General features: G+C 37.7%; 1 protein-coding gene and 1 pseudogene across 3 annotated transcripts in view; one reads left to right on the forward strand and one right to left on the reverse strand.

Moving 5' to 3' along the window:
- LOC126946307 (S-phase kinase-associated protein 1-like) overlaps positions 1-21,508 on the forward strand; it is a 682,386-nt pseudogene that overhangs the window by 453,831 nt on the left and 207,047 nt on the right. The gene's annotated exons all lie outside the window — the stretch shown is intronic.
- Positions 15,164-21,508, reverse strand: part of CYSLTR1 (cysteinyl leukotriene receptor 1) — an 87,294-nt gene continuing 80,949 nt past the window's right edge. For both annotated transcript variants that reach the window (XM_050776392.1, XM_050776391.1), the window contains one exon: positions 15,164-17,475. In XM_050776392.1, the coding sequence (XP_050632349.1) occupies positions 16,435-17,448 (1,014 nt within the window). In that variant the 5' untranslated portion in view covers positions 17,449-17,475 and the 3' untranslated portion in view covers positions 15,164-16,434. The remainder of the gene's footprint in view (positions 17,476-21,508) is intronic.

Consider the following 21,508-nt stretch of genomic DNA (forward strand, 5'->3'; position numbering starts at 1 on the left):
ATCCTCCCTAACTCATTTGATGAGGCCAGCATCATCCTGATACCAAAGCCTGGCAGAGACACAACAAAAAAAGAGAATTTTAGACCAATATCCCTGATGAACATCGATGCAAAAATCCTCAATAAAATACTGGCAAACCGGATTCAGCAACACATCAAAAAGCTTATCCACCATGATCAAGTGGGCTTCATCCCTGGGATGCAAGGTTGGTTCAACATTTGCAAATCAATAAACATAATCCAGCATATAAACAGAACCAAAGACAAAAACCACATGATTATCTCAATAGATGCAGAAAAGGCCTTTGACAAAATTCAACAGCCCTTCATGCTAAAAACTCTCAATAAATTCGGTATTGCTGGAACGTATCTCAAAATAATAAGAGCTATTTATGACAAACCCACAGCCAATATCATATGGAATGTGCAAAAACTGAAAGCATTTGCTTTGAAAACCAGCACAAGACAGGGATGCCCTCTCTCACCACTCCTATTCAACATAGTGTTGGAAGTTCTGGCCAGGGCTATCAGTCAGGAGAAAGAAATAAAGGGTATTCAATCAGGAAAAGAGAAAGTAAAATTGTCCCTGTTTGCAGATGACATGATTGTATATTTAGAAAACCCCATTGTCTCAGCCAAAATCTCCTTAAGCTGATAAGCAACTTCAGCAAAGTCTCAGGATACAAAATCAATGTGCAAAAATCACAAGCATTCCTATACACCAATAACAGATCAACAGAGAGCCAAATCATCAGTGAACTCCCATTCACAATTACTTCAAGTAGAATAAAATACCTAGGAATCCAACTTACAAGGGATATGAAGGACTTCTTCAAGGAGAACTACAAACCACTGTTCAACGAAACAAAAGAGGACACAAACAAATGGAAGAACATTCCATGCTCATGGATAGGAAGAATCAATATCGTAAAAATGGCCATCTTGCCCAAGGTAATTTATAGATTCAATGCCATCCCCATCAAATTACCAATGACTTTCTTCACAGAATTGGAAAAAACTGCTTTAAAGTTCATTTGGAACCAAAAAAGAGCCCACCTAGCCAACACAATCCTAATCCAAAAGAATAAAGCTGGAGGCATCATGCTACCTGACTTGAAACTACACTACAAGGCTAGAGTGAGCAAAACAGCATGGCACTGGTACCAAAACAGAGATATAGACCAATGGAACACAGGAGAGGCCTCAGAAATACCACCACACGTCTACAATATCTGATCTTTGACAAACCTGGCAAAAACAAGAAATGGGGAAAGGATTCCCTATTTAATAAACAGTGCGGGGAAAACTGGCTAGCCATAAGTAGAAAGCTGTAACTGAATCTCTTCCTTATACCTTATGCAAAAATTAATTCAACATGGATTAAAGACTTAAATGTTAGACCTAAAACCATAAAAACCCTAGAAGAAAACATTGGCAATACCATTCAGGACATCGGTATGGGCAAGGACTTCATGTCTAAAACACCAAAAGCAATGGCAACAAAAGCCAAAATTGACAAATGGGATCTCATTAAACTAAAGAGCTTCTGCACAGCAAAAGAAACTACCATCAGAGTGAACAGGCAACCTACAGAATGGGAGAAAATTTTTGCAATCTAGCCATGTGACAAAGGGCTAATATCCAGAATCTACAAAGAACTTAAACAACTTTGCACAAAAAAATCAAACAACCCCATCAAGAAGTGAGCGAAGGACATGAACAGACACTTCTCAAAAGAAGACATCTATGCAGCCAACAGACACATGAAAAAATGCTCATCATCACTCGCCATCAGAGATATGCAAATCAAAACCACAATGAGATGTGATCTCACACCAGTTAGAATGGTGGTCATTAAAAAGTCAGGAAACAACAGGTGCTGGAGAGGATGTGGAGAAATAGGAAGTTTTACACTGTTGGTGGGAATGTAAACTAGTTCAACCATTGTGGATGACAGTGTGGCTATTCCTCAGGGATCTAGAACTAGAAATACCATTTGACCCAGCCATCCCATTACTGGGTATATACCCAAAGGATTATAAATCATGCTACTATAAAGACACATGCACACGTATGTTTATTGTGGCACTACTCATAATAGCAAACACATGGAACCAATGCAAATGCCCATCAATGATAGACTGGATTAACAAAATGTAGCACATATACATCAGGGAATACTATGCAGTCATAAAAAAGGATGAGTTCATGTCCTTTGTAAGGACATGGATGAATCTGGAAACCATCATTCTTAGGAAACTATTGCAACGACAGAAAAGCAAACACCGCATGTTCTCACTTATAAGTGGGAATTGAACAATGAGAACACTTGAACACAGGGCGGGGAACATCAAACACCAGGGCCTGTCATGAGGTGGCGGAGGGGAGAGGGATAGCATTTGGAGATGTACCTAATGTAAATTATGAGTTAATGGGTGCAGCACACTATCATGGCACATGTATACATATGTAACAAACCTGCACGTTGTGCACATGTACCCTAGAACTTAAAGTATAATAGTAAAAAAAAATTTTAAAAAGTATCCTTCCAAATAAAAAAAGCCTAGGACCAGATGGATTCACATACAAATTCCACCAGATGTGCAAAAAAAGCTGGTAACGTTCCTACTAAAGCTATTCAAAAAAATTGAGGATGAGAAATTCATTTCCAATTCATTCTATGAGACCAGCATCATTCTGATACCAAAACCTAGTAGAGATGCAACAAAAAAGAGAACTTCAGGTTAATATCCCTGATTAACATAAATGCAAAAATCTTCAACAAAATACTAGCAAACTAAATCCAGCAGCACATGAAGAAGTTAATCCACTATATGCAAATCAATAAATGTGATTCATCACATAAAAGAACTAAAGGCAAAAACTATATGATTATCTCAATAGATGCAGAAAAGACTTTCAATAAAATTCAGTATCTGTTCTCATTAAAAACCCTGAATTAACTAGGCACTGAAAGAACATACTTTAAAATAGTAAGCGCCATCTATGAGAAACCCACAGCCAATATCATACTGAATGGGCAAAATCTGAAAACTTTCCTGTTGAAAACTGCACAAGACAAGTTTTCAACATAAATTGAACATAATATTCAATTCAACATAATATTCAACATAATATTGAAAGTTCTGTCCAAAGCAATCAGACAAGACAAAGAAAGAAACAACATTTAAATAAGAAGAGAGGAAGTCAAACTATCCCTGTTTGCAGATGACATGATTTTATACCAAGAACCACCCCCTCAACTCCAGTCTCAGTTCAAAAGCTCTTTGAGCTGATAAGAAACTTCAGCAAAGTTTTGGGATACAAAACTATGGGCAAATATCAGTAGCATTTCTATACACGAACACCCCCAAGCCAAGAGCCAAATCAGAAGTGAAATCTTACAATTGCCACAAAAAGAATAAAATACCTAGGACTACAGGTAGCCAGGGAGATGAAAGATCCCTACAATAAGAATTACAAAACATTGTTCAAAGAAATGAAAGATAACATAGACAAATGGAAGAACATTCCATGCCCATGGATAGGAAAAATTATATAATCAAAATGGCGATACTGTCCAAAGCAAAGCAATATACAAATTCAATGCTGTTCCTATCAAACTACCAATGGCATTCTTCACAGAAGTCTGAAAAACTATTCTAAAATACATTTGGAACCCAAAAAGAGTCCAAATAGGCAAGGTAATCCTAAGCAAAAAGAACAAAGCTGGAAGTATCACATTGCCTGACTTCGAACTGTACTACAAAGCTGCAGTAATCAAAATAGCATGGTACTAGTACAAAAACATACACATAGATCAAAACTGGTACACAAACATACATAGATCAATGGAACAGTGTAGAGAACCCAGAAATAATGCCACACACCTACAACCATCTGATCTTCAGCAAAGCTGACAAAAGCAAGCAATGGGGAAAGAACTCCCTATTAAATAAATGGTGCTGCAATAACTGGCAAGCTATATGCATGTAAAGCTTGTTTTCATACTGCTACAAACAAGTACCCGAGACTGGGTAATTTTTCCTTTTGGTCGGGTGGGGGGGAAGAAATGAGTCTTGTTCTGTCACCCAGTCTGGAGTGCAGTGGTGCAATCTTGGCTCACTGCAGCCTCTGCCTCCAGGGTTCCAGCGATTCTCCTGCCTCAGCTTCCTGGGTAGCTGGGAGTACAGGTGCATGCCACCACATCCACCTAATTTTTTAAATTTTTAGTAGAGATAGGGTTTCACCATGTTGGCCAGGCTGTTCTCAAACTCCTGACCTCAGGTGATCTGCGTGCCTTGGCCTCCCAAAGTGCTGGGATTACAGGCATGAGCCCAGCCAAGACTGGGTAATTTTTAAAGGAAAGAGGTTTATTTGGCTCACAGTTCCACATGGCTAGGGAGGCCTCAGGAAACTTACAATCATAGTGGAAGGTGAAGGAGAAGCAAGGACCTTTCTCATGTGGTGGCAGAAAAGAAAAATGCTAGGAAGGGAAATGCCAGACCCTTATAAAACCAACAGATCTCATGAGAACTCACTCAGTATCATAAAGACAGCATGGGGGAAACTGTCCCCATGATCCAATCACCTCCCTCCCTTGATATGTGGGGATTACAGGTTTCTCCCTTGACATGTGAGGATTGCAATTCGAGATGGGATTATGGGTGGGGACAGAGAGCCAAACCTTATCAATGCAGAAGACTGAAACTGGACACTTTCCTTACACCATATACAAAAATCATCTCAAGATGAATCAAGAACCTAAATATAATACTCAAAACTATAAAACACCTGTAATATAACCTAGGAAATACCATCCTGGACATAGGAACTGGCAAAGATTTCATAATGAAAATGTCAAAGCAATTGCAACTAAAGCAAAAATTGACAAATTGGACTTAAACTCTAGAGCTCTGCACAGCAAAAGAAACTATCAACAGAGTCAACATGCAGCCTACGGAACAGAAGAAAATATTTGTAAATTATACATCTGACAAAGGTCTAATTTTCAGAATCTATAAGGAACTGAAACATTCAAGCAAAAAACAAGCAACCCTATTAAAATGTGGGCAAAGGACAAGAACAGACACCATTCAAAAGAAGACATACATGCGGCTAAGAATGATATGAAAAAATGCTCAATATCACTAAACATTAAAGAAATGCAAATCAAAACCACAATGAGATACCATCTCACACACAGTTTGAATGGCTATTATTAAAAAGACAAAAATAACAGATTCTGGTGAGGTTACAGGGAAAAAGGAACGTTTATACATTGCTGGTGTATAAGCTTTCTGCCACAGTGCTTTCTACTATTGTAGAAATGTTAGAAAGGAGAAGAAAGAGGTTTGGGGGAAAAAAAAACCTGTTGGGTACTATGTTTAGTACCCAAGTGATGAAATAGTTTGTACACCAAACCCCTGAGTCAGTAGTTTACCTATGTAACAAACCGGCACATGTACGCCTGACTATAATAAAAGTTAAAAAAAAGTTAAAAAAGGTACATTGTTAATTGAACACACATGTACAAATTGGGAAACATTTACAGTCTTCTACCAGTTTTTCTGAAAAAGGTATAAAGAGTAAATGTATAAAAACATATATATGTAGGCATTCGCTAATATGTTTGTGAAAAGATACACAGGTGACTGACCACATTGTCTGCTTCCAGAAGGGGAAAATGGGTGGCTGGGCAGAGAGGTGGCGAAGACTATGCACCAAATACTCATTCTATGTTTTGATTCTTGAACCATATGAGTGCATTAACTATTCAAAAAATTTTACAAGTATTGTCGATACACTACAATAAAATAATTTTAAATCTTAAAACATTTAAGTCAAAATGAATAGTGTGTTGTCTCTGTGGACTAAAATAATTTTTAAATAGTTAATAAAGATGAAATAACTCTTTAAATGGCTTAGTAATGAAAGGTTTAGTATCTGCTTTAATTATTGATTTTTAGTGGCTTATGTTATAAATCCATAAATGACCTATAAAATATTAATTAAAATTGACACTAAAACTCTAAATTGTAATAGTAATAATATTTGCTTATATAAATTTATGGAGTATAAGTGTAATTTTATCACATGAATAGATTGTGTTGTGGTGAAGTCAGGGCTTTTAGAGTGTCCATTATCCAAATAACGTACATTGTACCTATTAAGTAATTTCCCATTCTTCACTGCCTCAAACCCCCTTATCACTGAGTCTCCATTGTCTTATCATTCCACATTCTACATTCACATGTACACATTATTTACCTCCCACTTATAAGTGAGAATATGTGATTGTTGTCTTTCTGTGTTTGAGTGGTTTCACTTAAGATAATGGCTTTCAGTTCCACCCGTGTTACAGACAAAGACATTATTTCATTATTTTTAAAGGCTGAATAGTATTCCGTTGTGTATATATACCACATTTTCTTTACCCAGTCATCCATTGATGGATATTAAGGTTGATTCTATGTCTTTGCTATTGTGAATAGTGCTGTTACAAATATATAGATGCTGCTATCTTTTAGATATAATTATTTCTTTTCCTTTGGGTAAATGCCCAGTAGTGGTATTGCTGGATTAATTGGTAGTCCTATTTTTAGTTCTTTGAGAATCTCTATATTGTTTTTCATAGAGGCTGTACTAATTTACATTCCCACCAGCAGTGTATTGGCATTTTCTTTCTTCAAATCCTCCAACATGTTATTTTTTTTGTCATTTTTAATAAGAGCCATTCTAAGTCCTATAAGATGATACCTCATTGTGGTTTTAGTTTGCATTTTTATAATAATAAGTGATGTTGAACATTTTTGTCATATGGTTGTTGGTTATTTGTATGTATTCTTTTGAAAAATATCTATTCATTCCGTTTGCAAACTTTTTAATGAGGTTGTTTTTATTTTGTTGTTGAGTTCCTTATAAATTATGGATATCAGTCCCCTGTTGGATGCTTAGTTTGCAAATCTTTTATGTCATTCTGTGTGTTGTCTCTTAACTCTGTTTATTGTTTCCTTTGCTGTGCAGAATATTTTGAGTTTAAGTTTCATTTACTTATTTTTGTTTTCATTGCTTGTGCTTCTGAGATCTTAGTCGTAATTTTTTTGTCCAGAAGAGCTTTTCCTAGGTTTTCTTCTAGTACTTTTATAGTTTCAGGTCTTACATTTGGGTCTTTAATCCATCTCGAGTTGACTTTTGTGCATGGTGAGAAATAGGGGTCCAGTTTTATTATTCTGCCTATGGCAATCCAATTTTCCCAGCACCTATTGAAAAGGGCATCCTTTCCTCAGTTTATGTTCTTTTCAACTTTGTCAAAGATCAGTTGGCTCTATTCATGTGACTTTATTTCTTGGTTTTCTATTCTGTTCAACTGATCTATGCATCTATTTTTATGCCAGCATGATGCTGTTATAATTACCCTAGCTTTGAAGTGCAATTTGAGGTCAGGCTATGGAATGCCTGTAGTTATATTTTTTCTTTTTTTCTTAGGATTGCTTTGGCTATTTGAGTTCTTTTTTGGCTCCATATGAATTTCTGGATTGTTTTTCCTAATTCTATGATAAATGACATTGGTTTTTATAGACATTGCATTGAATCTGTAGATTTCTTTAGGCAGTATGTTCATTTTTACAATAGTAATTCTTCTGATCCATGAAAAAGAATATTTTTTCCATTTGTTTTTTTCATCTATAATTTCTTTTATCAGTGTTTTGTAGTTTTTATTGTAGAGCTCTTTCAACTCCCTGATTAAATATATTCCTAGGTATTTTTCTGTAGCTTTAGTAAGTGGGAGTGCCTCCTTGAGTTTTTTCACATATTGATCATTATTAGCGTATAGAAATACTACTGATTTTTGCACATTGATTTTGCATCCTGAAACTTCACTGAAGTGATATGCTAAATCTAAGATTTTTTTATGTTTTATTTTGGCAGAGTCGTTAGTGTTTTCTAAATATAAAATAATCTCATCCATGCTTTTTATGCATTTATTGAGATTATCATCTGGTTTATGTCCTTGATTCTGTTCATGTGTTGTATTACATTTATTGATATGCATACCTTGAACCAACCTTGCATTCCTGGGAAGAAACACACTTGATTAGGGTGTATTATCTTTTTGAGGTGCTGTTGGATTCAGTTTGGTAGTATTTTATTGATACTTTATACACCCATGTTTATTAGAGATATTGGCATGCAGTTTTATTCTTTTGTGTATGTTCTTGCATGGTTTTGGTATCATAGTGATACTGGCTTATGGAGAATTCCTTTCTCCTCAGTATTTTGAAATAGTTTTTGGAGGATTACTATTAGCTTTCTTTTTTTTTAATTATACTTTAAGTTATAGGGTACGTGTGCATAATGTGCAGGTTTGTTACATATGTATACTTGTGCCATGTTGCTGTGCTGCACCCATCAACTCGTCAGCACCCATCAACTCGTCATTTACATCAGGTATAACTCCCAATGCAATCCCTCCCTCCTCCCCCTTCCTCGTGATAGGCCCCAGTGTGTGATGTTCCCCTTCCCGAGTCCAAGTGATCTCATTGTTCAGTTCCCACCTATGAGTGAGAACACGCGGTGTTTGATTTTCTGTTCTTGCGGTAGTTTGCTGAGAATGATGGTTTCCAGCTGCATCCATGTCCCTACAAAGGACACAAACTCATCCTTTTTGATGGCTGCATAGTATTCCATGGTGTATATGTGCCACATTTTCTTAATCCAGTCTGTCACTGATGGACATTTGGGTTGATTCCAAGTTTTTGCTATTGTGAATAGTGCCGCAGTAAACATACGTGTGCATGTGTCTTTAGAGCAGCATGTTTTATAATCCTTTGGGTATATACCCAGTAATGGGATGGCTGGGTCATATGGTACCTCTAGATCTAGATCCTTGAGGAATCGCCATACTGTTTTCCATAATGGTTGAACTAGTTTACAATCCCACCAACAGTGTAAAAGTGTTCCTATTTCTCCACAGCCTCTCCAGCACCTGTTGTTTCCTGACTTTTTAATGATTGCCATTCTAACTGGTGTGAAATGGTATGTCATTGTGGTTTTGATTTGCATTTCTCTGATGGCCAGTGATGATGAGCATCTTTTCATGTGTCTGTTGGCTGTATGAATGTCCTCTTTTGAGAAATGTCTGTTCATATCCTTTACCCACTTTTTGATGGGGTTGTTTGTTTTTTTCTTGTAAATTTGTTTGAGTTCTTTGTAGGTTCTGGATATTAGCCCTTTGTCAGATGAGTAGATTGCAAAAATTTTCTCCCATTCTGTAGGTTGCCTGTTGACTCTGATGGTAGTTTCTTTTGCTGTGCAGAAGCTCTTTAGTTTAATTAGATCTCATTTGTCAATTTTGGCTTTTGTTGCCATTGCTTTTGGTGTTTTAGACATGAAGTCTTTGCCCATGCCTATGTCCTGAATGGCATTGCCAATGTTTTCTTCTAGGGTTTTTCTGGTATTAGGTCTAACATTTAAGTCTCTAATCCATCTTGAATTAATTTTCATATAAGGAGTAAGGAAAGGGTCCAGTCTCAGCTTTCTACTTATGGCTAGCCAATTTTCCCAGCACCATTTATTAAATAGGGAATCCTTTCCTCATTTCTTGTTTCTCTCAGGTTTATCAATGATCAGATGGCTGTAGATGTGTGGTATTATTTCTGAGGACTCTGTTCTGTTCCATTGGTCTATATCTCTGTTTTGGTACCAGTACCATGCTGTTTTGGTTACTGTAGCCTTGTAGTATAGTTTGAAGTCGGGTAGCATGATGCCTCCAGCTTTGTTCTTTTGACTTAGGATTGTCTTGGAGATGCGGGCTCTTTTTTGGTTCCATATGAACTTTAAAGCAGTTTTTTCCAATTCTGTGAAGAAACTCATTGGTAGCTTGATGGGGATGGCATTGAATCTGTAAATTACCTTGGGCAGTATGGCCATTTTCACGATATTGATTCTTCCTATCCATGAGCATGGTATGTTCTTCCATTTGTTTGTGTCCTCTTTTATTTCACTGAGCAGTGGTTTGTAGTTCTCCTTGAAGAGGTCCTTTCCATCCCTTGTAAGTTGGATTCCTAGGTATTTTATTCTCTTGGAAGCAATTGTGAATGGAAGTTCATTCATGATTTGGTTCTCTGTTTGTCTGTTACTGGTGCTTTACTTCCAATTATGTGGTCAATTTTGGAATAAGTGTGATGTGGTTCTGAGAAGAAGGTATATTCTCTTGATTTGGGGTAGAGAGTTCTGTCGATGTCTATTAGGTCTGCTTGCTGCAGAGATGAGTTCAATTCCTGGATATCCTTGTTAACTTTCTGTCTCATTGATCTGTCTAATGTTGACAGTGGAGTGTTGAAGTCTCCTATTATTATTGTATGGGAGTCTAAGTCTCTTTGTAAATCTCTAAGGACTTCCTTTATGAATCTGGGTGCTCCTGTATTGGGTGCATATATATTTAGGATAGTTAGCTCTTCCTGTTGAATTGATCCCTTTACCATTATGTAATGGCCTTCTTTGTCTCTTTTGATCTTTGATGGTTTAAAGTCTTTTTTATCAGAGACTAATATTGCAACCCCTGCTTTTTTTTTTGTTCTCCATTTGCTTGGTAGATCTTCCTCCATCCCTTTATTTTGAGCCTATGTATGTCTCTGCATGTGAGATGGGTCTCTTGAATACAGCAGACTGATGGGTCTTGACTCTTTATCCAGTTTGCCAGTCTGTATCTTTTAATTGGAGCATTTAGTCCATTTACATTTAAGGTTAATATTATTATGTGTGAACTTGATCCTGCCATTATGATATTAACTGGTTATTTTGCTCGTTAGTTGATGCAGTTTCTTCCTAGCCTCGATGGTCTTTACATTTTGGCATGTTTTTGCAATGGCTGGTACCGGTTGTTCCTTTCCATGTTTAATGCTTCCTTCAGGGTCTCTTGTAAGGCAGGCCTGCTGGTGACCAAATCTCTAAGCATTTGCTTATCTGTAAAGGATTTTATTTCTCCTTCACTTATGAAACTTAGTTTGGCTGGATATGAAATTCTGGGTTTAAAATTCTTTTCTTTAAGAATGTTGAATATTGGCCCCCACTCTCTTCTGGCTTGGAGAGTTTCTGCCGAGAGATCTGCTGTTAGTCTGATGGGCTTCCCTTTGTGGGTAACCCGACTTTCTCTCTGGCTGCCCTTAAGATTTTTTCCTTCATTTCAACTTTGGTGAATCTGGCAATTATGTGTCTTGGAGTTGCTCTTCTCGAGGAGTATCTTTGTGGCGTTCTCTGTATTTCCTGGATTTGAATGTTGGCCTGTCCTACTAGGTTGGGGAAGTTCTCCTGGATGATATCCTGAAGTGTGTTTTCCAACTTGGTTCCATTTTCCCCCTCACTTTCAGGCACCCCAATCAGACATAGATTTGGTCTTTTTACATAATCCCATGCTTCTTGCAGGCTTTGTTCATTTCTTTTTCTTCTTTTTTCTTTAGGTTTCTCTTCTCGCTTCATTTCATTCATTTGATCCTCAATCGCTGATACTCTTTCTTCCAGTTGATCGGGTCAGTTACTGAAGCTTGTGCATTTGTCACGTGTTTCTCGTGTCATGTTTTCATCTCTGTCAGTTCGTTTATGGCCTTCTCTGCATTAATTATTCTAGTTATCAATTCTTCCACTTTTTTCCCCAAGATTTTTAGTTTCTTTGTGCTGGGTATGTAATTCCTCCTTTAGCTCTGAGAAGTTTCATGGACTGGAGCCTTCTTCTCTCATCTCATCAAAGCCATTCTCCATCCAGCTTTGATCCGTTGCTGGTGATGAGCTGCGTTCCTTTGGAGGGAGAGATGCGCTCTTATTTTTTGAATTTCCAGCTTTTCTGCCCTGCTTTTTCCCCATCTTTGTGGTTTTATCTGCCTCTGGTCTTTGATGATGGTGACGTACTGATGGGGTTTTGGTGTGGGTGTCCTTCCTGTTTGTTAGTTTTCCTTCTAACCATCAGGACCCTCAGCTGTAGATCTGTTGGAGATTGCTTGAGGTCCACTCCAGACCCTGTTTGCCTGGGTGTCAGCAGCAGAGGCTGCAGAACATAGAATATTGCTGAACAGGGAGTGCACCTGTCTGATTCTTGCTATGGAAGCTTCCTCTCAGGGGTGTACTCCACCATGTGAGGTGTGGGGTGTTGGTCTGCCCCGAGTGGGGGATGTCTCCCAGTTAGGCTACTCAGGGGTCAGGGACCCACTTGAGCAGGTAGTGTTTCTGTTCTCAGATCTCAACCTCCATGTTGGGAGATCCACTGCTCACTTCAAAGCTGTCAGACAGAGTCATTTGTGTCTGCAGATGTTTCAGCTGCTTTTTGTTGTTGTTGTTGTTGTTTAGCTGTGCCCTGTCCCCAGAGGTGGAGTCTACAGAGACAGGCAGGACTTCTTGGGCTGCTGTGAGCTCCACCCCGTTTGAGCTTCCCAGCGGCTTTGTTTATCTACTTAAGCCTCAGCAATGGCGGGCGCCCCTCCCCCAGCCTCGCTGCTGCCTTGAGGCGAGATTGCAGACTGCTGTGCTAGCAATGAGGGAGGCTCCGTGGGTGTGGGACCCTCCCGGCCAGGTGTGGAATATAGTCTCCTGGTGTGCCCGTTTGCTAAGATCCTTGGTAGAGCGCAGTATTGGGGTGGGAGTTACCCGATTTTCCAGGTGTTGTGTGTCTCAGTTCCCCTGGCTAGGAAAAGGGATTCACTTCCCCCTTGTGCTTCCCAGGTGAGGCGATGCCTCGCCCTGCTTCAGCTCTGGCTGGTCGGGCTGCAACAGCTGACCAGTGCCGATTGTCCGGCACTCCCCAGTGATATGAACCCAGTACCTCAGTTGATAATGCAGAAATCACCCGTCTTCTGTGTCGCTCACGCTGGAAGCTGGAGACTGGAGCTGTTCCTATTCGGCCATCTTGCTCCGACCACCCCCCGAATTTTCTAACTTTGGAGTCACTAAAGTGTTAGTAAGAAGTAGATATTGAAATATATATTTAATTTTCTTAAAAGGACAATTAAAATGCAAAATTATGTCACTAAGGTGAAAGGCTAGGAGGTTTTGACAACCAAGAAAACCAAAGTTTACAGTCTGAGTACACAGAACCATTTATGTTTATTTTGTAGGAGAAAATGCAGAGTATTCTTTCAAGATTTGAAAATTTTTTTTGATATACAGAAAGCATATTGGCTGAACAAAATAAAAAACTAAGTATATAATGAGAGTTTAGATAGCTGATAATATTTGAAAGGACCGTTTACAACCAAGAGAATGTGTGTGAAGGCCATTAGGAATCACAAATGCGAAGCTCCTTTTAATGTCAATGTTCTACGATATAATATTCTTTTTTTTTTTTGAGACAGAGGCCTGCTCTGTCACCCAGGCTAGAATGCAGTGGTGCAATCTTGGCTCACTGCAACCTCTACTTCCTGGGTTCAAGCAATTCTCCTGCCTCAGCCTCCCTAGTAGCTGGAATTGCAGGTGTGTGCCACCACACCTAGATAATTTTTGTATTTTTAGTGGAGACGGGTTTTCGCCATGTTGACCAGGCTGGTCTCAAACTCCTGACCTTGTGATCCACCTGCCTTTGTCTCCCAAAGTGGTGGGATTACAGGCGTAAGCCACCATGCTGGGCCAGGATATAATATTCTTAAGATGTTCTTCCAACTAAAATAATAGGCTTTAGGTCATGGTTCATGTGTTTATATAATTAAAAAATATAAGCCTGTAGTTTAATTAAACCTAGTTTTAAAAATAAATGAATAAATAATTTAAACATCATTAAAAATAAACTTTAATTTTCTATATTTCTCTTTCTCTCTGTATTTGTATATCTTTTACTGTGGTAAAAGCACCTAAGATGAAATATATTCTCTTAACAAACTTTTAAATATATAATATTGTACTGTTAACTATAGGCTCAACGTTGAAAAACACATCTGTAGAACCTATTTCTCTCTCACAGCTGAAGCTTTTTGCCTGAAAATCGTCCAGCAGGATATTATAGCAAATTAAGAACATGGGTTGTGAAATCACACTGCCTGGGTTTTAACCTTGGTTTCAGTGCTTACTAGCTGACTGACTGAGCAAGTTACATAACCTCACCTCAGTTTTTAATTCAGCGAAGCAGGCATAATAATGGTACATACCTTGCAGGGCAGTTGTAAGCATAAAATGAATTGATATGGGCAAAGCACTTAAAATAGAATATAGTATATAGTTAGAGTTTATTAAATGTTAGACACTACCACTTAAATACATAATTTTCAACCTCAAGGAATTTATAATTCCACAAAGTGATAACTCCACTTTGGGAGACAATATTAACACGTGGAAAAATTGGTGAAAACATTAAGTACTATGCAGTGTGGTAGAGGCTATAAATACATAAGACATGAAAAAAAAGCAAATTTATGGTGGGCTTGCAAGTAATTGAAGATTTTATGGTATGTTGCTGTATGGGAGGAAGTGGGACTATGATTGGAAATGACAACATAGACAAAAGCCTGGAAGAAATAAATAACCCACAAGATTCTTTGATGTGGAGTAGGATTTAACTATGGCCATTTTTTGTTCAAATTCTTTCAAATCTGAGAATTTATGTAGTAAATATGACTCAGTAATTTTAAGTAACAGAAGTACCACTAAATACTTAAAAATTATATCTTGTTATATATTTTTAAAAACTTTAACATTCCTGATCTCATTTGAGTTTCACAAATGCCCTGTAAAAATGCAAGATAAATATTATTATTACCATTTTACAAATGAGGAAGCTGAGGATTAGAGTTTATGTCATTTGCTTAGAATTACATAACTAGTAAGCAATAGAGACCAGGTTAGCATCCAGGTCTTCTGGATTCCAATCTAGTGCTCTTCTACCATACTATGCTACTTGCTGAATAGCAGAAGGCCCAGTAAATGAGAAATGAGGATTGAATTTTGTGATAAATATTATGTTTGATCTTTGTCTCCAGCAGGGGAAAAATAGTATAGGGTAAGAGTATAGGGATGGCCAGGTCACAGGTATATTAAAAGTAAGTGGGCACAAGCTATTACTATGCCTTAGAAGTCCTTTCTGTTTATGTTTTGTAATTTTTTCCCCAAGGGACTACAACATTAGAAATGAAATAGAAATAATGTACCCATGGCAGATTCAGATAGAAAATTTTCCCAAAGCTTTCTTTTTTCTTTATAGTTATCATTTATTTCCTCTGAGGTAATGTACCTCTTGAAAGGCAAAGCTAAAGGACACACTACACTTCAGCAAAAACTTGTCCACGAATATTATATTTCAGCCCTAGATGAGTTGTTGTGACTGTTTTAAGATCAAAGCGTCCACTGTAATATAAAAGTCACTGTAAATATATCCATGATATTCCTGTCAACATACCAATAAAAAGTAATAAAACAATAATAAAACTTAGAGTGAACTTTCAGCCATAATGCATATCATAGAGGAAAATCTCTTACATAAAGTTGTTGAATACATATACATAAATGTATGCACTTCTTAAAATAATTTGTAACATGAACATTCACAATTTTCTTCATCAATCCCTTGTAGTTTATTTTGATCCCAGCAATTAGCATATAGAAAAGTAGATTCCTTTTCCTTTCCTCTTCTTCAGATAAATTTTTAATTACTTCTGTTTATATAAGGGACTGCCAGTTGTCTGGCTTCTTAAGGAAGAATTTTATGTCATGGATGGAGAGAATTCTCTACAGGAACCTCACTGAGCAGCTAAAACTCCACTATTCAATTTTGGGAGCCTGAGGCAAAGGCAGAAGAAAACTGGAGACAAACTGGCTTTTGACCAGATTTCTCCTGTTTCCATATTGAACATTGTATGGTGCCTTTAGGACCATTTAGCTGAATACTAGTCTGTTCTAGCACTTTTAAATTCTCTTTTGGAAGAAATGGCCCTAATTTGCCCAGCCAATCAGTACTACAAAGAAAGCTGGCAGTACATTTTATTTAGCTTCTGAGTCATCTCCAGTTCTCATCCGATGGCATGCATGCAAAGGAATATGTTAGAATGATTGAAAACTCTTTGCCAATTTTATATCTATTTTTATATTTTGTAACTTTTAGCTTACATATATTTTATATTGACTAATTTTATGTATTTTATCCTTTGTAAAGCTTTTATTTGAAAAGGAAAACTTTAATATAAGACATATTTTATAGTGCAAACATACAAATATTCTCCAAATTCTGGTAAGTGGTCAAAATTATTTATAATTTAGTTCATAGTTGTGGACTGAATTTTTAGCACTTAAAATATCTATAAATACCTAATCATGTGAATGCAAAAATGAGATAGATTTGTAAACCCAAATAGTTAAGTATTTGTAAAATATTAATGAAAAATTGTATTTTTTTGTAAATGATTTGGCAAAATATTTATTTGGGAAACTATTTTCATTGGTTTGGACTGGAAATGGGTTTAAACTATACTTTACATATTTCTTCTCCTTTTTCTGGCAAAGAGGCCTTCTTTCTGGGCACATAAGTCACGCTGGACAAAGAATGCTTTCTAAATGTAGACAGCCTTTTCCTAAAGTTACCTCCAGAAAAGAAATATAGGAGAGGGTCAAAGCAACAATTTGATGCAGCCAGAGACAAGGTTATGACCACGGACTTCTGCATTCTAAGGACAGAATCACAGGGTTTAGTTTCATTGTGTAAAAAATGAAGGTGAATGGTACGTTGAATATGATATGGCATGAAACTGACTAAAAAGGCAGTGGTCACGACCACGATCATTCCTACAGCCTTTTTACGACTTGGCAGATTTTTTTTCATTGATTTTTTTAGTAAGGTCAAAATGATCATTGTGTAACAGACAATTATAATAACAAAAGGGATGATAAAGCCAACAAACAATGATACATAATGCAAGACCAAAACATGATTTTTAGTTTGATTGTCTTGTGGGGGCTCAAAACACTTGGTATTATTTTTCTCATCTTTTTGTGGTTTAGCCATTAGAAATGGAGAACTGGTCAAAATCACAAAAATCCAAATACCTACACACACAAACCTGGCTTTTTTCTGAGTAACCAAATTAATGTTCTGGACTGGAAAAACAATTGCAATGCACCGGAAAAAGCTCATGGCTGTCATAAAGAAGATGCTACAATAGAGGTTGACATACAAAGCATAGGTGCTGAGGCGGCATAAGAAGTCACCAAAGAACCAAATGCCTTTGTGAACATAGTAGACCACACGGAGAGGCAGTGTGCACACACAAAGTAGATCTGCTACTGCTAAATTAATCATGTATACTTGGAAGGCTGACTTCTCATGATAGGTTTTTATGAGGACATAGAGCACAAAGCCATTGCCAAATAAGCCTACAACAGAGATCATAGAGTACAAGGTGGAATACACTTGATTGCGGAAGTCATCAATAGTGTCGTGGCATGTGGCAGAAGATACTGTCAGATTTGCGGTTTCATCCATGTTTCTCTAGGAATGTCTGCTTTGTGCCTACAATAAATAAAAAAAAAAAAATTGTCAATTTTAACTAGACCATAAATTACAGGAAGTACTAATGTTTCATTTCATAGTGTCACTATGTATACTTTTTGACCATAGCAGCAAGCAAGAGTAGTGAGGCATTGAAGAGGGATTCATCTGTACCTTACCCTCTGGAGAAGAGTTTGCATCCTACAGGCATCCAAAAACATTTTTTGTCCTTTCCTTCCCATGTTTTTCTGATGGACTTCCTCTAAATCTTCAAGACCTAGGTAAAACAGCCCTCCTGTATTTTAAATCATATTACTCTAGTACAATTTGGTAGGTTATCCTTTCAAATGAACTTGTTTTTCTATTAGAGAAAAGCTTTAAGATAGCAGTTTCACATGTATGAATGTATCTATATCTATATCTATCTATTTATTGGAAAATCTCTGAAATATTTTAGAGAATAAAATCTGGATGAAAATGCTTGGTTCCCTCAGGAAGAGGACTTCCTTGTTAATATCTGTTGAGTGCCGCCCACACCTGTGGAAAATAATCTAATTTGCTGTTAATGAAACTCCCTCCCCTGGGGGAGAGTATTAATCTAGAACATGGTTGACTCCACCTATAACTGCAGAACTCCATGGCAAAAGAAACCTTAGAAGCCATATAGTTGTTTTAATGATGAGAAAAATGTTCCAGAGTGATAAAATACATTTCTAAAATCTGCACCAGTATTTAAATCTCTGAAGAAAGATGTAGTACAAGTAGTTGGAATATACTTGTCGGGTGAGAAAAATGTTGTAGCCATTCATTCTTGTTCTCTTTCTAAACTTTATAGACTTTACTCTTTAGCAATATATAGTTATTTCTCTTATAGGAAGAATTTCTCTTGTAGTTGATACTTGCTCTAGTCTATTTCAGCTATGTCACTGAGGGCAGTCAATAAGTTCTGATCAGAGAAGGCTTGAGGTGAGATATTGTAGTGTAGAAGTAGTGATGTCTCTCATGTTTCTCTAGATTATCCTCTTTTATTCTTTACAAAGGTTGAAGAGACTCAATATGTAACATGTCAGATAATCTTTGATTGAAGTCTGATGTTGGCCTTTTACACAACTCCTGCTCCCTTGTAAGAGAGGTATTGGGGTTTGTAAGGTGGGAAGACTGCTTGAGTATGCAAAAACTGCCAGCCATGAAGGGGACTGATCTTTACTAGGGATACAGAAACAGATAGCTATGGTAGTTGTTGCAGGTAGGATATAACTTCCCAGGTTTACTACTGCTAACAATTATATTTGCTGTTGTGGTTGCAGTGTCCATCCGTCTAGCCATCCCAGCAAGTTGTTCCATTTTCCCCCTTTCATTAAAAAATGCCATTTGTATTATTGTTACCAAGAACCTTTGGTATAAGATAAAAATTGGATGGATTATCTGAGCCAAGATGGCCAATTATATGCAGTCAGAAAGAGCTTGTTCCACCAAAAGACCAGACTGTGAAGAAGATTGGCACACTCCAAATTGATCCTTGTAAAAAAGGCATTGAAAGTGGACAGATGGAGGATGGAGACCCTGGGCTGAAAGGGGAGGAAACTGAGAACACTGCACAGGGGTACCAAGTACTAGGACTCATTCCTGGCCCAGAGCAGCTCCTGGGGAAGAGATGAGTGAAACAGGCATGGAGTGCCGCAAGGACATGTGGGCCATGGACATTTGGAATCTTAACTGCAGGAGACCCCATGTTCTCCATGGACATTTGAGCTAGCAGGGAGAACTGCTCAGAGAGTTGGCAGAGACAGAAATCCAGCCTTCACAGAGCCCAGAGTATTTGGCACCAGAATGACTATAGTGGAGCATGGCCATGGTTACACATACCCCAAGGATCGCCATACTCCTCTAAGTAGCTTCATCCTTTGTTGACTGCCAGACCTGGACAGAGCAGGGCTATCTTGCTCATAGGATAGCGGTAGTCTGATCTGAGGATACCCTTGTCTGCTGGACTCTCCCAGGGTCCCTGCCTGGCCACACCTGCTTGCAGCATAGCCTCAGCTGCCCAGCCAAATAACTTGCTAGCAGACTCCACCTTAGCTCTTTCACCAGATGACCCTGCATAACAGTCAGAGAGCTTTTGTAGATAGACTGCCACTAGCATGCAATTGTCTCCCCACCACTTCACCAGTACATGTGCAAAGACCCCACTGCCACCCTCCACCACCCTGAAGTGGTTTTGCTGGCAGTGCCTATTGACGTGTTGTTGTCAGTAGACTGGGAACACCTTGGTTCCTCCAGCACAGCAGGTCCTTAATCTTGAAGGACCAGCGAAAAACTGTGGACCTGGTCCCAGTCCACCAAGGTTAAAACACACAGCTCAGGAGGACGGGGCTGAAACTTGGACCCCTGAAATTATCCAGAAACAAAGTCAATTGACTAAACTTAAGTTATACCACAGTCAAACCCTCAAGGGCATCAAAGAATATAAAAGCAAAAAGCCGTATGCAAAGAAGAGCAACTTCAAACCTTAAAGGGACATCAGCCCACACAAATAAGAAAGGACCAGTGGGAGAGCTCTGACAATTCTAAAATCCAGAGTATCTTCTTATCTCCAAATGACCACACTGGCTCCTGAGGAATGACTCTTAACCAGATTGAAATAGTTGAAATGACAGACATAGAATTAAAAAATCTGTGTGGCAACAAAGCTCATTGAAATTCAGCAGCAAGCTGCAACAGAATTCAAGCTAATGAATCCAATAAAATGATACAAGCGCTAAAAGATAAAATAGCCATTTTAAGAAAGAAACAAACTGATCTTCTAGAGCTGAAAAACTCTCTTTAAGAATGTCATAATGCAAATGGAAATATTAACAGCAGAACAGACCAAGGTGAGGAAAGAATCTCAGAGCTCAAAGATCAGTTCTCAGAAATAACTCAGTCAGACAAAAATAAAGAACAAAATCTCTGAGAAATATGGGATTATGTAAATAGACTGAACCCATGACTCATTGGCATCCCAGAAAGACAGGGAGAGAGAGCAAGCAACATGGAAAACATCAGGAACACAAGTCCATTCACAATAGCCACAAAAAGAGTAAAATTCGTGGGAATACAGCTAGCAAGGGAGGTGGAAGATCTCTACAATGAGAATTACAAAACACTGCTCAAAGAAACCAGATATGACATAAACAAATAGAAATACATTTTGTGCTCCTGGAGGGGAAGAATCAATATTGTTAAAATGGCCATACTGCCCATTTACAGATTTAATGCTATTCCTATGAAACTACCAACATCACTTTCCACAGAATTAAGAAAATCACCTCTAAAATTCATATGGCACCAGAAAAGAGCCTGAACACCCAAAGCAAACTAAGCAAAAAGAACAAAGCTGGAGGCATCAAACTACTTTAAACTACAGTACAAAGCTAGAGTAACAAAACAGCATAAGGCGGGTATGAAAATAGACACATAGACCAATGACACAGAATAGGGATTCCAGAAATAAATCTGCGCACCTACAACCATCTGATATTCAACAAAGTAAATAATAACAAGCCATGGAGAAGGGACTTCCTATTCAAAAAATGGTGCTGTTGTAACTGGCTAGTGCCATACGCAGAAGATTGAATCTGGACCACATCCTTTCACCATCTACAAAAATAAACTCAAGATGAATGAAAGACTTAAGCATAAGACCTAAAAGTATAAAAACCCTACAAGAAAACTTAGGAAATACCATTCTTGACACAGTACCTAGCAAAGATTTCACGAAGAAAATATCAAAAGCAATTGCAGCAAAAGCAAAAATTAACAATTGGGATCTAATTATACTAAAGAGCTTCCACACAGCAAAAGGAGCTATTAACAGAGCAAACAGACAACCTATAGAATGGGAGAAAATATTTGCAAACAATACATCCAACAAAGGTCTAATATCCAGAATCTATAAGAAAATTAAATCAACATTCTGAAAACAACCCTGTTAAAAAATGGGCAATGGACATGAACAGACACTTCTCAAAACAAGACATAGATGCAGCCAACAAACATATGAAAAAATGCTCAA

Source organism: Macaca thibetana, chromosome X (genome assembly GCF_024542745.1).
Source record: "Macaca thibetana thibetana isolate TM-01 chromosome X, ASM2454274v1, whole genome shotgun sequence".
NCBI classification, from domain to species: Eukaryota; Metazoa; Chordata; class Mammalia; order Primates; family Cercopithecidae; genus Macaca; species Macaca thibetana.